Source organism: Pteronotus mesoamericanus, unplaced genomic scaffold (assembly GCF_021234165.1).
Source record: "Pteronotus mesoamericanus isolate MK-2021 breed Mesoamerican mustached bat unplaced genomic scaffold, CSHL_Meso_final contig_20, whole genome shotgun sequence".
Taxonomy (NCBI): Eukaryota; Metazoa; Chordata; class Mammalia; order Chiroptera; family Mormoopidae; genus Pteronotus; species Pteronotus mesoamericanus.
The window spans coordinates 56,456,830-56,472,048 of record NW_026555085.1 but is presented as its reverse complement, the minus strand read 5'-3'; the positions used below and the strand labels follow the sequence as shown (position 1 = coordinate 56,472,048).

General features: G+C 38.7%; 1 protein-coding gene across 1 annotated transcript in view; it reads left to right on the top strand.

Annotated features, from left to right (window-relative positions):
* SIM1 (SIM bHLH transcription factor 1) overlaps nucleotides 1-10,036 on the top strand; it is a 71,701-nt gene extending 61,665 nt beyond the window's left edge. The window contains exons 10-11 of the mRNA XM_054569759.1: nucleotides 1,820-2,222; nucleotides 4,306-10,036. Of these exons, the coding sequence (XP_054425734.1) occupies nucleotides 1,820-2,222; nucleotides 4,306-5,036 (1,134 nt within the window). The 3' untranslated portion in view covers nucleotides 5,037-10,036. The remainder of the gene's footprint in view (nucleotides 1-1,819; nucleotides 2,223-4,305) is intronic.
* The last annotated feature ends 5,183 nt before the right edge of the window (nucleotides 10,037-15,219 follow it).

Here is a 15,219-nt window from a genome sequence, read left to right as displayed (position 1 = left end):
TCCATATGTACGTTTGGAAAATAATTAAAGTAATAATTAGAAATGGTAACGGAAAAACCTTGAACCCAGAATTTACACAGAACTCTGCCCTGAGCATGCTGTCTTTATTAGCATATTTTGGAGTCTCCCCAGAGGAAATTCTGTATCTCATTGCTCTGGCTCCAAGAGCCCCGAAACTGAGCTGTCTGTTTGCACTTTGTGGGGGAGTCAGGATTCTTCCTTCTACTCAGAGTGGGTCTAGTGTGTAGGAAAGAGTTTACCTTGTCCTGTGAAGGTTTCACCGTGAGTAAAATCTGCTCAACTAGCACATGCCAAATAAAGAACTGTGGAGCCTTGGAATTTATCCTCCCTGCCCCCCACCACCCACACCATGACAGAGAGACACTCATTCCTCTTTTTATCTGGGCTAGGAATGAATATGTAAAATGGACTTATATTTTGGCTCCTGAGACTATAAAGAAGTTCCTGCCACTTTTCTGGAAATCTCTCTGACCTTGGATCCTTTTCTTTCTCATTTCTTCATTAACAATGTTTTCTCTCAAATGTAAAACCATGGTTTGGAGTGCAGGCTTTGGAACCAGATAGACTGTGGGGTGGCTGTACCATCTTATTAAAACTCTCAGTGATACAGTTTCCTCATCTATAGAATGAAGATGTATTACTGATGAGGTGGTTATGAGGACTTACATATATATGTATGTGTATATATGTGTTATACACAATGATTATACACAATGATTAGCATATTGACAAGCACATAGTAAGTTCTCAACAAATGGCTATTATTATCATAAAAGGAAATCTCTATATAATATGTAGACCTGTGTTTGGCATTAGGTAACCAAAAACTGGTAGAAATTGTATTACTAATTTTAATGGCTCATGAGGGCCTTCAAACTGAGTATACCTCCTAGGGAGGCCTACCGAGTCTTTTTCGTTTCCTTCAACACCAGATCAAATACTCTGACAACAAATGAGTAGCATGATTCCAACAGGCACAGCATGGCCTGCAGCTGAGTTTCCTGGTGATCCTGTGCATATTTGAAGTTCACCTTAGAGAGCAAGAAGCACACTCCAGTAAATAGGGCCAGCTTATATGGGCAAAACTTTTTAAAAGTTATATTGCAATTGAGTTAAGTAAGCTTTTATTAACTATCCTACCATATAGCCAGCACAGCCCTTGGAGAATTGACGTTCCCATGTAAAGAGTTGTCAATAACCATGTCCTTGGGTGAGGATTAAAAAATCATCTTAAAAAAAGTTAGGGTGCAGCAAGTTGATGCCTTTCTTAATCCAATTTTTGTTTTGTTTTTTAATTCAGAAAAAAATTTGAAGAACAAATAGAAGTAAAATATGCTTTTTTGGACTCTCCTTTTGGCAGTATCATTTGGGTAGTGATAGAGAATTTGGGTTTGAACTTTGGCACTGACATCTGCCAACTCTGTGGCTTTGGGCAAATCGGTTTCCTTCTTTGGGCCTTAGTTTCCCTACCCATACAATGGGTTACTAATATTTCCATGAAAGGGTTAATATAAGAACTACTGGCTGGCAGGGAGGAGGGGTGGTAATTCACATTAAGCACTTTCAAGAGTGTCTGGCATTTAGTTCCACCCATGTTTGTTATTATTATTTTTATCTTCTTTCAGCTGTCAAAAGGATTTTGTTTTGCCTGGCTGCTTGCTCATTCCAAGTTAGGGGTGCCCAGCCGGTACTAGAATGTGTTTTTTTGGTGACTTAAGCTCACTATGGATTCAGGGGTGCTTTCAGAGTAAAAAGGATTTCTTTTTTAAATGTACATTTTTCACTCTCTTGGTTTCAGTATTCGGGATTTCACACGGAAAGATCGGAATCTGATCACGACAGCCAGTGGGGCGGAAGTCCCCTGACAGACACAGCCTCTCCGCAGCTGCTGGACCCCGCGGACAGGCCAGGCTCTCAGCACGACGCGTCCTGCGCCTACAGACAGTTCTCTGACCGCAGCGCTCTCTGCTACGGCTTTGCGCTCGACCCCTCCAGGCTGGTGGAGGAGAGGCATTTCCACACCCAGGCCTGTGAGGGAGGCCGCTGCGAGGCCGGCAGGTACTTCCTGGGGACGCAGCAGGCGGGGAGGGAGCCCTGGTGGGGCTCTCGTGCGGCCCTGCCCCTGACCAAGGCCTCCCCAGAAAGCCGAGAAGCCTATGAAAACAGCATGCCTCACATCGCCTCAGTCCACAGGATCCACGGTAAGGGCAGTTGAAAGGGCTTGTGAGCTCAGCCGCAGTGGATCCCTGGGCAGGTTCATAGTATTCTAGGTTGCACCCTGCAGGGACTGACCCCGCGGTTTTCTCCTTTGAAACTCATACCAGTGGGATTTAAAAAGCTAATTTCACTTTCTTTAAGAATATTTATTTTGCTAATAGTTTGCCAAATTTATTTTGGATACGCAAGTAAAAAGATTCCCATTTTAAACATCAAATAAGTATAGAAATTAAGTGAAAGTGAATTGTTGAATAAGTCTATTGAACTTGTAGTATGCATGTATTTACATTTTTTGCGTATTTTCTCCTGCATTCTAATGCCTCAAGTGTGGAGTTAAATGGTTTGGGGCTCATCCAGTTGAGTTTCTCTCTGAGGGTTGGCCTGTGTGTGTGTGTGGGGGGGGGTGGCACAGGTGGGGGGGTTGCTTTCTTTGTTTTATGGCCTATCACTCACATCACAGGAAATTTAACCCCTCCCTGGACCTCTGGGCATTAAATGCCAGTAACTGCCATCTTCCCTCCTCGTTAGGACAACTCACAATGTCCCCTTTGAGTAAAGAATGGAGAGATACGTAGAACCTCCTGATATTTTCACCTTGAGGTTATTTCATGGCTTCGTGAACACATAGAAATGGGCACTGCAGTGAAAGCCTTTAGTGATACTAATACTTGTCTTTATTCATTCTAAAGTAAACCGGTCAAGGAGACCATTCTGTCTGTTTCAAAGTTGGATTCAGTCAGGTCTTTGAAACTCTCCCTATTTCATTAAAAGTCAGTGCCATTCAGATTGATCTGAATGGCCCTGATATTACCCTTCTTGGTGTCATTAGAGTGAGCAGTGTTGTACTCCAGGAGTCCAAGAAAGCGAGACAATGTTGTACTCACCCATAAAGTCTGTCAGACACCACCTAGGCACTCACTGCCTGTGATTTTAATTTTTTTTTCTTTTCCTTTTTCTCCTTTTACTTTGAGTATCTCTACTTAGACTAGTAATGGAAACCCAGGGCAAAGAGCAAAGACTTGCTAAGGAATGGAGTGAAGTAAAAATCTTGGCTTAACCTACATTGTTTCTGGAAGAAAATATTAGAAATAAAATAAGAAGAAAAGGGAAAAGAAAAGCAAAGAATAGTGTGATCCAGAGCTTGTCTGCTGTGTTAAGCAGTTTACAACTTTCATGTGTCCCTGTTTCTCTACTCTTTTTTTCACATGACTTCAGACTGCTTTGAGAATTATTTAATTCATGGAGTGTATTCTGGATACACTGTTCCTGCATATTAGATCTTTCTCCTTAGTACAGAATGAATTATTATTAACACTTTAAATTTTTATTTATTCTTTACCTTATTTCAGAAATAATCTAAGATATGAGTTACTATATGATTATATGTAAAACTGAGATTTTTACCACTAGATTGAGAAAACAATATTTATATTTTTGATTGGGACAAGATATATACATATCCATATACACATCTACATATATACATATATATGAAAGCATATGTATTTTTAACCCTCAGAATTAACAGTAAAAATTAGATCTTTACTGTTACTCTACTTAAGATACATTTAGCAATGTTGACATTTTAGTTGATTTAGTTGATTTAGTTAGAATTGGTAAAATAGTCCAGCCTATATCATCATCTTCCTCAAACCCAAATGAAAGCATTTTCTAAACATTCATTTAACATGATACATTTCTAGAAGATAACATAAGCCAAATGCTGTGCATTTTCTTTCATTATTTACAGCCTGACAGCTTTAGTGATGTGCATACATGAAATATAAGCACTCTTTACTGTTTTTCTAATTGGTATTCATAACATATGAACAAGGTTTACCTTCTAAAAAACTTGTTAGAGTTTTCATCTGACTTAAAAGCCACAGAACTGTGAAGTTCAGAACAATATTTTGATGCTCTATCTGTCATGGAGAGAGCCTGTTCGTTTCAAATATTGGTATATATATTAAAAATGAAAGATATAAGTTTTCTTTTAAAAAGAAATACACTTACATGTTGAGGGGTGAGTTTCAAAAGTACTTACTTTTTGCTTTTTCTTATTTCCAGGGCGAGGTCATTGGGATGAAGATAGCGTGGTCAGTTCTCCAGACCCTGGGTCGGCCAGCGAATCAGGTGAACGATATCGCACGGAGCCATATCAAAGTAGCCCACATGAACCTAGCAAAATTGAAACTCTGATAAGAGCTACCCAGCAAATGATTAAAGAAGAAGAGAACAGACTGCAGCTAAGGAAAGCCCCTCCAGACCAACTGGCTTCCATTAACGGAGCTGGGAAAAAACACTCCCTCTGTTTTGCAAACTACCAACAGGCCCCACCGACAGGCGAAGTCTGCCATGGTTCCACCCTTGCCAACACTTCACCATGTGACCACATCCAGCAGAGAGAGGGGAAGATGCTGAGCCCCCATGAAAATGACTATGACAACAGCCCCACTGCACTGTCTCGGATAAGTAGTCCCAATTCAGATCGCATTTCAAAATCCAGTTTGATCCTAGCTAAAGACTATCTCCATTCGGATATGTCTCCTCATCAGACGGCAGGAGACCATCCTGCCGTCTCTCCAAACTGCTTTGGATCTCACCGGCAGTATTTTGATAAGCATGCTTACACATTAACTGGATATGCCTTGGAGCACTTATATGACAGCGAAACCATTAGAAACTATTCCTTGGGCTGTAATGGCTCACACTTTGAGGTAACTTCCCATCTAAGGATGCAGCCAGACCCAGCACAAGGACACAAGGGAACGTCTGTTATAATAACCAATGGAAGCTGATGTTTTTCTAAAATATTTTCTTCTTTAAAGATCTCTGAAACATATTTATAGTTAATGCCCCAATGACCAGCATTTACTATGCTACCGATTATTAGAGAGGGTAATTTAAGTTACTGGGTGTTTGACATGTGTTCCTTTGAAATCAAAGAAAATAGCACTAGCATTCAAGGTTATACACAGATAATGGAGCTAAAGTGAATATAAAAATTTTCCCTCTAATTATATGGGAACAGAATAGATAAATTTTGAATTGAAAAATAATTATGTAGATAAAGTGAGCATGTGTACCACATGAAAGGACTGATGGATGACAACATCGTGCTGTGAAGATCCAGTGAACCTCATACACACAGACAGACCGCTATCTACAAACTGTAATGTACACTTTATGTGCAGAAATCTAGACTATGTACCATAAATACGCCCTAAATGGGTAACTTTCCTTAACATTAGAACGTTAAAGAACATTAAGATTATTAAAGAAATTTTTCATTCCCAAGCTAACTAAGAAAGAGAAAGATATATCTTGTATACTACTTTCTTGCATCTCTAACCAGCTAGCTCATTTGGTTCAGGTATAAATTAGGGAAGGTTATGGGTATGGTATAAGAATGGGTTTTCACGTGGTATCCATTAAAAGCAATCAGGAAATGGTGATTTTTTACCTTATGTTTGAGTTAGACAAGGAACAGGTTCACACTGACATGTAAGTGAGGGCTTTTCTAAGTGAAAGTACTGAGATGTTGGGACACACATCAAAAACCTACAGTGTCCACTTGGAAATAGTGAAGATAGAAAGGCCGGAGGCAGAGCAAAATGAAGTAATATCTCAAAACAAGTAATTTAAGGTTCAGAATATGGAATTAACATATTTGGGGCTCATAAAACCAACCAAATAAAAAATTCAAACCAATTCACTGAGGAAAAAAAGCTAATAAGTTCAAAAACTAACAAAAACCTGTGAAGTGCTACATGATAGCAGTTAAGTGTTTGAAAACATTTCAAAGCACAGATGTGCAAATGTGACAACATGTGGAAAGCCTCAGGAGAGAGTCTAAGATAAAAGCTTAGGCTGATAGACAAGGAGGTTAAAAGGCAAGAATAGTACTTTGACTGAAGGAACAGGCCAAGTACTCATTTTCCTTATTGTCTGCAAACAAGAAACAATAAACTTGGTCTTAAGTTCATGTGAAACAGTAGAAAGATAAGCAGACTAGATGCCAAGATCTCTGGGTTCTGGTTTTGACCCTGCCTATAACCTATTTTGGGAACACAGATGTATCACTCACCATGCCTGGGCCCCAGTTTCTTTATCTGTATGGCAGTTCTAATGTTTTACTGTTCTGTGGTTCAGTGGTGCCGCAGAGCTGAACTTGTTAGTTAACTCTCTGCTGTGAGTTGTCAAGGCTGATCATTCTGGCTTTTCTGTACTCACATAGGGTCTAGATGCTTTGTAACTAAGCAGCTGCATGGGCTCTTTTAGGGATGTGTAGTGACAGACAACTTTCTAGTTCACCTAATTGTGAAAATGGTAGAGACTGATGAGGGAGAAGAAAAATAAGTAAGATTCATTTAATACACTCTTCTCTAGTAATCAAAGTGACATAAGTGATTAAAGAAGTTTCATAGCTAATATTATCTAGGAGTCCCATGCCTGAAACTTGCCATATTCAGAAGGAATGTATTGGAAGAAAATGACTTATAATTTTGAAGACACCATGACATTGAACACTCAGGGATTACTAATATATTTTCATCATATAACACAGTTATTTGGCAATCCATAGGTAGGTGACAATCTGAATGATGATAATCTGAGAGATGAATACTGGGTTGTTTGTACATGAGGAAAGTGGCTACATAAATAAATATGTCTTGGGTATGACAGAACAACATTGTGCTGTAATTGGAAAAAGTGCGAGTAAGTGAGAAAGTTAGTGGTTATATATACTTTCAAAAAAGTTCAAACAATAAAAACTAAATTTTGAACTCCATAAGCAAAAACATTTGTTAATTTTGAGAAAAATATTTATGAGAAGCCCTTGGAATACTTAAAATTAATTTTTGATCATTTTGCAACATGAAGTAAGGTTTTAGGAATGCTAAAGGTTTTGCAGACTTCTGTAGATGGATAAATGGTTCAATGACACAAATACCTGAGGAATATGGTATGTTTTGGAAAGGAAATCTATACAGATGGATTTTATTGATAGATATACATTCTACTGAAAAGATCAGCGATGCTATGAAGGAAATAAAATCTTAGGAAAATGAACTGATATGAACGAAAAGACTGTCATTAAAAAATATTAGTGGAATATTTATGTGGAGAAAATCAAGGAAAGAAATATAAACTCTACAAATAGGGGGTAATCAGAAGGAATCATGCTCTTTAAAATGGTATGGCCAATATTTTTTAACGAGGGCAGAATTAACTAAATTACATCTTAAAAATTTTGATAGATTGACCTAGTTTTAAATACAAGCCATTTATTTACTTTATATGTTAAAAATTTTATAGTAGCATATTTATATTACACATAATACCTTACAGACCCACAGTATTATATAGCTCACGTTTTTTGCAACATGGCATGATGATTGCAAAATGACCCAAGATAAGTTGAGATAGTTTATGGCAAGATAACTTTTTAATATACTGTACACATAGACATGTTAAAATATAGTTATAATCTACATTATTTTGTTCTGTGCAAGAACGTATTGCTTCGTAATGAAGATCTAATCTGTGTCTTTTTAAATTATGGGATGTAAAATATGTATGTTCCCAATAACTTAATCAGTTAAAATTAAACTTAAATTGGCTTTAGTGTTAATCCTTGATCTCCATAACTTTGTTAAATGCTGAGAATCATGATACTTGAATGAAATAGAGAGAGAAGCATGATTTATATATCACCTTGGGGATTCATAGGAATGTGCTCTATCCAATTACTCTTACAATATGTAGCAATTCATTAGATGAAACAAAGTTCATGCTTTCTAGTAATAGTAAGAATATCTTTACTGCCCATTTTACCTGCCTGCCCTACCTAGTTTAAAAATTTAGATGACCAAAGAAATAAATGCATATTTCTCCTGCCTTTCTCTGGAAAATTTTTGTTAAAACTATTATTGATAATATACAGATTTGACGAATCATTTTTGGATGCATGATATTACTGTTACAGCCACGACAGGTCAGGCACGCAGGTGTGCTTTGGCACCATCCTTTGACATACTGCGCTGGATATAATGGACTAGCTTTTTAAACTATAATTGCCTGATGTAGGAGAATATGGCACAGTGCTGATATGACATTCAAAATGAGACAGGATGCAATAAATAATTTGCCTTCAGTAAACCCACTTGTTCTTTCCTGATTTTATTTAATGGAATTAAGCTATTTCCATTGGATAGTATTCTTAATTTTTTCTATACCCTGCTGCCACATGATACCTCTGGGCAGAGAATCCACTTAAAGTAAGCTTTAATGAGATCTCCTGGAAAAGGATAATAAGCTCCATTTAAAAAAATGGGGAATGAAGATTGATTCAATAAAAGGTCATTTGGAAAATATGCATAGATATTTTAAAATTAGAAAAAGGCTTTCCCGACCAAGACCTAGACTGGCTAAATTTGGTAGAAGACACTCCAGCTAAAGAGACATTCTGAATACAGGTGTGATATTTTCTAGCTCTTCCTCTCTCTAATTTTACTGTTGACACTATGACAGATGTTCCCCATTTCACCCCTTTGTCCCCCTTCTCCCTCTCTCTTTCAAGAGCAGGACATTACCTAAGATGTTCAGTGAAATTCGATTGCTACTAGAAGAACTTGGAAGTGACAGAGTGAATGCTGATACTTGGAAAACTGAGGGTGTGACCACTTTGGGGTCACTTACCTGGCCCAGTGGATAGCTACAGCTGAATATACTCTCTTGAAAGTGTCTGAATGCCCAGATCTGACTCCCCAGTTCATTCAAATCACAGGACCTCAACATTCATCCTCTGGTTCTCTAAGTGGCTCCACTTTCATGTAAATGTCAGTTTTTTTCAAATAGAAATTTGACTCTAAAACAGCAAAATCTATTAGTTAGTTCTTACTGGGAAAGACGTTGTGGATAAAACGTTCATTATCATTTGAAAGTTTAAATGAATGACAGGACAGCTATGAACATATGGAAAGGATATCTTACATAGAAAACGTTCTTGGGGGAAGTTTCCGTGTGGTGCTCATTTCTTGTGCACAAGAATTGTACGGGTAGTGCTTAACTCAGAAAGTGAGATTGTGCTCAGATCCAAATAGGGGTTTGTTCAGAGTTCCTTCTCTAACATTGTATGCAGAAAGGCTGTATGTGTGTAGGCATATGCCTACACACAAACACACACATGCCATTGTGTAAAGCAAGAAACAAGATTGTATTCTGCTGTGCTCCTTAAAAACTGATGGTTCACATAAGAAATCCTAATTAATAATTTTAAACCAAACATTTATAGTTTTAATTATTGTAATTTTGCTGCATGGGGCTTTGCTTTCATAAACCTATATAGTGGAAAATTTGTCCTAATTTGCTGATCTGGAACACATTTAATCACAATTGAATTTATACCCAACAACCCTGGTGTGTTTACATTTCAAAAGAAATGAAATGGCGTGAAAAGTTTTTAGAAGTACTGTAACTTTTTTTTCTTTTTTCCCAAAGGGGACAAATTTCAAAAAAATGAAACATATGAGTAGGCACTTCAAAAAAGATAAAATATTTTATGTTTGTTTTTTGGCTGACATGCTATAAAGAGGATTATATTTGTGAAAGAAGATGCTGATTGCCAATATTTCAAATACCATCTTGCAATGTAAAGTTTTTGGTGACATCGTAGTATAAATCTGTAATTTGAACTTTTACTTTGGAATGTAAAGTAGAAAACATTAGCTATGTCAATGATATCTTGCAAAGTGTTCCCATTTATAATTATTTATATTGTAAATAGCTTTCTGAAGTAAATTCGAAGTTAACATGTGCATAAAATGTATTTATTATGTGACGAATTTTTTTGGTTTTAAATATAGTTACCGATACGCACTTTGAGTCTGAATTATTCATTGAGAGAAATATTTGTAGGACAAAACAGTGTCAACCAGCAGATTATAACTGTAAAGAAATAAGGATTGTTTTATCTCCAGATTCTGTTGGAATGGTTAACACACACAGACACAGACACAGACACACACACACACACACACACACTTTAAGAGACCTAGTAATGGAAGCTTTCAAATATGTACAGTAACTATGAAATGATGGGTCTTATTTTTAGTAGACACTGGAGATTGTTTTCTCAATTTTTCATTAGAACCTTTTAAGCAACACTTCTTTGGTCTGTCTCTACTTTGCTACAATGAAGCAAGAAATATGAAAGTACAGATTATATTTTTAAAGCCCAAGGGAAATGAAAACCTATAATATTGAGGTTAGTTTGCTGTCATTCAAAAACAAATTAAGAACACATCTTGATCATTTTTATTTTAGAATTCAAAGTATTTTTAAAATTTAAAGTGGGGAATTAAGGTCAAACAAAAATAGATTGCGAGATGGTTTTCTCTTAAGCATTTTCACAGCACCCAACATTTTTGCCCTCCAGAGATTTCTGATTTACCTTCATATATATTACAGAAACTGTCAATTTAGTCAGTTCAACAAACTGACACAATATATTTTTAATTCCACTGAAATATTGTTTGTATTTCATAAAGTTTTTGGCAAAGCTGCATAAGACATCATTGTCATTGATATTACAGCATTTATCAGGTTTTTTCCAACGTGATTCTTTAAATATTTGTTTTAGTGCTTTTACTTCTGAAAATAAAATTTTCACCTACTTTATACTCCAAAATAACTGTACTTGCAGTGCAACCCACAACTTTATGGAATACTTATTTCATGCCCTAAATGGGATGGATACAAAGAACCTTTCTTACTGTAGGACGTTACAGGAAAACACATGCAGAGGGTTTTTGATTTTCTTTACGTGCTTCGAAAGTGTAGTCTTTAGATATGATAAATATGACAAACATTTATTGCGTCATAATGTGCCAGGCACTGAGCCATGCTCAGATTATCACTGAAGTATGAGCAGAGACCATCACAGAGGGACAATCCAATATGCTCTGTTTCAGTAATGAGAAAAGTGGGACTCAGGGTGATCGAGGAACTTACGTGGAGAAGATGAAATTTTTAGCCAGTCAGGTTTACTCCAAAGCTTTCCTTTACTTCATTCAGCTTTCTTTTTATCAAAATAATAAAAAATTAAGTGAAAGAAGATATTGTCTAAATGGCGGTTGCACGAGAGAGAGATCACTCAGTCCCGTCGACGGTGACTCCAGTAGCCCCACGCATGGTCTTAAGGCTGGGTGGCCATTTCTCCATCATAACACTGACGCATGGTGGCCAGCCTCAGGGCCTGGAGGCCAGGTCCGCTGCTCCCTTGCACAGCACTTTGTCTTCCTGCTGAATGAGCATTCTGATGTTTCTTTCATATGACCTGATACGGGGAAAAGTCTAGGGCACGATAAGCTAAAGACAAGTTATCCTAACAGGATCCCCATGGTATTTGAAAAGTTTTGACACTCTCTCAATGAACAAAATACAAGCAGCCTAATCAGTAAGTAAAAACTATACAATTTTTTCACCCACAATTCTTAGGATAGCCAATACAAAAGTATTAACTTTTCATGACAGTCCTTAAGTCCTCTGTTGTATTTCATGGAAATCTTTTCTTCCTTGTTGGAGAAAAACCAACCAAAGCTCAATTTACCAAGAATGGGTACGTCACCATTGCCTGTATTATTTAAGGCTCTGGTTTTGAGGGTACTTTGTGGATTGAGATTAGGTGGCTGTAGCAACGACCACATTTTCATTTGAGGGAAAACTGCCTGACAATTATCTGACAGAAAGGCTGCCCCACTCAGAGCACACACAATTCCTGTCAGATGTCTCGTGAGCCTGCTGGGGTCAGTCTGCCCCAGCTGCCTCAGTGGTGGTGGCAACCCCCAGGTGCCAGCAACCCAGGCAGCCCGTCCAGCCACCCCCATCCCCTGGCCTCTGTCTCACAGTGTCGGGGGAGCGACCCTCTGCAGCACTTCTTGGCCTTTTCATAATTATGCTTTATTACTTAATATGTGTTGCATTTACTGATGTAATTAGATCCAGGGTGGGAGAAATGTAAAACAGCCCTGGCTTTGGGAGTTTGTAAATAATCGCTGCTTTGTTCAGCTTCCCCCAGGTCAGGCTCCTGTGCGGGGAGTAATTCCATATGGGAATCTTACTTGAGACTTGAGTGCCATCTAAGTAAACCTTAAAGGGAATCTTGGCAGTATCTCTCAAGCCATAAGGAAATCATTCTCAGTTTCTGGGGAGGATTTTTCTGATAGCTTTGTTTGATACATATATATAAAAACTGAACCCGAAGAGTCTTTTTATGGGTAAGGTCTCCAGAGTTCCCTTGGGAATGGGTAATTTGGACTTAATATGAGAAGACTCATCCAGACAATAATTGAGGTTCAGTATTCAGTGCGTTTCTACATTTCTAATTCTAATTTCCTCCCTTGTGTTACTCAGGTGCCCCATTAGTCAGGCTACACAGGGTTTGTCTATCGTGCCATGTGAAACCTATTGTTTTAAAAATCAGAGAAACATTTTAAATCAACATCTGGAATTCTGTTACATAATTAAAGGTCATTAATAGCTAAGAAAAATTTTTTCAGAGAGTGGAGGGGAAGAGGTAGGAAGGCTAGAAGATTTTTGAGTGACTTAAATACATCTTGCAATCACCTGTGTACCTCACTTAAATACCTACATCTGTTATATAAGTGACCCTGATGTTTGTTTCTGCATGAAATTAACATATATAGAGGTATCCTTTAATGTAATACATAGAATGTTTTATTCTTGAAATTCATTTTTCTTTCATGAACACTGCTGTTGCTCCACTTAATGTCCCCAAAAGGAAATAAGATAGCTAAAGAGTTCTACTGCACTTTCATGTCCCCTTGGTTGGTTTATGGCCAGGTCTGCAGGTCTCCGTACTTAGAGATTTTATGACATATTCCTCCAAAATTTTACTTTTTTCTCAAGCTCACTCCATCTTGCAGACATGATGTTATTTTATTTCAGTGACTATCTTTGAATGAGGACTTTAAAAAAGAGGTGTATATATAACCATTGTGCAACACTCTCAGCTACAAAAATTAACAACTTCTTGCCATTTAATCTATGGCACTTTTAAAAGAAAGAGATTGAGACTGGACATAAAATTTTGTCCTTATGGCTCAGAGTCCTGATGCCTCTCTTCAGACATTCCTGGCCTTCAGCCCCTTCCCAGCTCTCTTCATCTGCTGACCCTCATCGCCTTTCTCTCTCTCTCACCTGAGGACATTTTCTCATTGCTTTTAAAGAGAGAGCTAGAGAAAGAGAGAAACATTGATATGAGGAAAAAAAACATCTATTAATTCGCCTTTCATAGACACCTTGCCTTGGGGCGAACCCGCGGCTCACGTATGTGCCTTGACTGTGAATTGAACTCGCAATTTTCGGTTACAGAATGATGCTCCAACCAACTGAGCCATGCTGGCCAGGGCTGCTTCCTGTCTTTTTTGACTCAGCTCCTTCCTGGATTAAGTATACCAGTGCTCCTTTGACACATTCTTAGTTATATACCTACACGTACAGCCACAAACATGGGCACACACAGGCACACACCTGTGCACTCATATACTCTCTGCTCAGCTACTCCCGACTCAGTCCTGACGGCTGGTGTCCTCAATCCTGAGCGCAACCTGAATCCTACTCTGAGTTGCAGCCTGAGTGCCCCGGAGCCCTTGCTATCTCTCCCCAGCATCTCAAAATATATCTGTATTTTTGTCCTTTTTTCTGTCTGCTTATCTTATGAACCAGTGACTTCCTCTGTCAAATGAGAGTGCTAAGACTTCACTTCTCAAAAAGCTGTTGTGAGCATGCGATGAAGCAATGCCAGTGGAGCCCTCAGCATGCAGCAAAATGCTCAACAGATAGTAGCGTTCAGTGTTAATGAGCCTCAGAGAATACGGTCACGCAGCTTTCCACCTCCCCTTCATCCGTCATCCCGCAGTGTCATCATCCCGTCAGCGTGCACCTAACACTTACTGAGTGCCTCCAGGTAGCGACACACCGCTCGTCACTGGCCGTCCAAAGAGAAGTGTACTCTTTCTTTAGGACCCTGACTCAAGAGGTCCCAGCTGAAGGGGGGCGATGAGGGAGAACCAGAGGCCTTACACTCCTCCACTATTTTCCTGCAGCTGCTGGGCCTCTGAAACCTTCCTTGGGTGGCCTTTCCTTGACTGACCGCCTGCGCTGCCTGGGAACTCACACTTTTCTGAACTCCTCATATTGAAGCTCTTAGCCAATTCGACAGCTGCTCCTTCAGGTTCTCTATTGCGTTTGGGCTCTTTCATTAGCAGCGAAGCCCCTCAGTGCAGGAATGTTCCCTATCGTTCCGTTTCCTCTGGTTCCAGGCTCTGGAACAGTGCCCAACACATGATGGAAGCACGGTAAATAAGTGTCCAATGAGTGAAGAAGAGATCCCTCACAAATGATGATGTATTTCAGGCTATTTTATCTTGGTCTATAGTCAGTATCATAAAACTTCCTGGGGCTTGTTTACCTGAAATAATATTCTGGATTCAATAAACATTACTATGTTTGTTTCATGCTTTCTTTTTAGGAAAGGGCATTGCAACTTGCTTTCTACCTTCCAATTTTGAGACCTGACCAGTGTCATTCGTGTTAACAAATTTTCCCTGTTCCTTGTGCACTGGAGGAGGCGATGCATATGCGATGCCTCGGGGCTCTCCCTGGCTGATGCTGAGGATGGGCACATTTGTGTCCTGTCTCTCCTCCCTGTTCACAACCACAATTTCCTCTAATTTGCCCCAGCACTCCTTTGCATTTTTGATGCATATTCCATGTTTCTAAGCTATATTCTATGACACAGGTCCATTTTAAAAAAGGCTTTCCCCAAATTCTACCGTGTCCTTGTGTGAGATGTTACCACAAATTCAACCTCCTTATTTTCTTTCCAAAATCCCTCTCTCCCCCCTCAAATTTCCTTCCCCATGTTCTATACATCTCCCATGCTGGTGGCAGTAC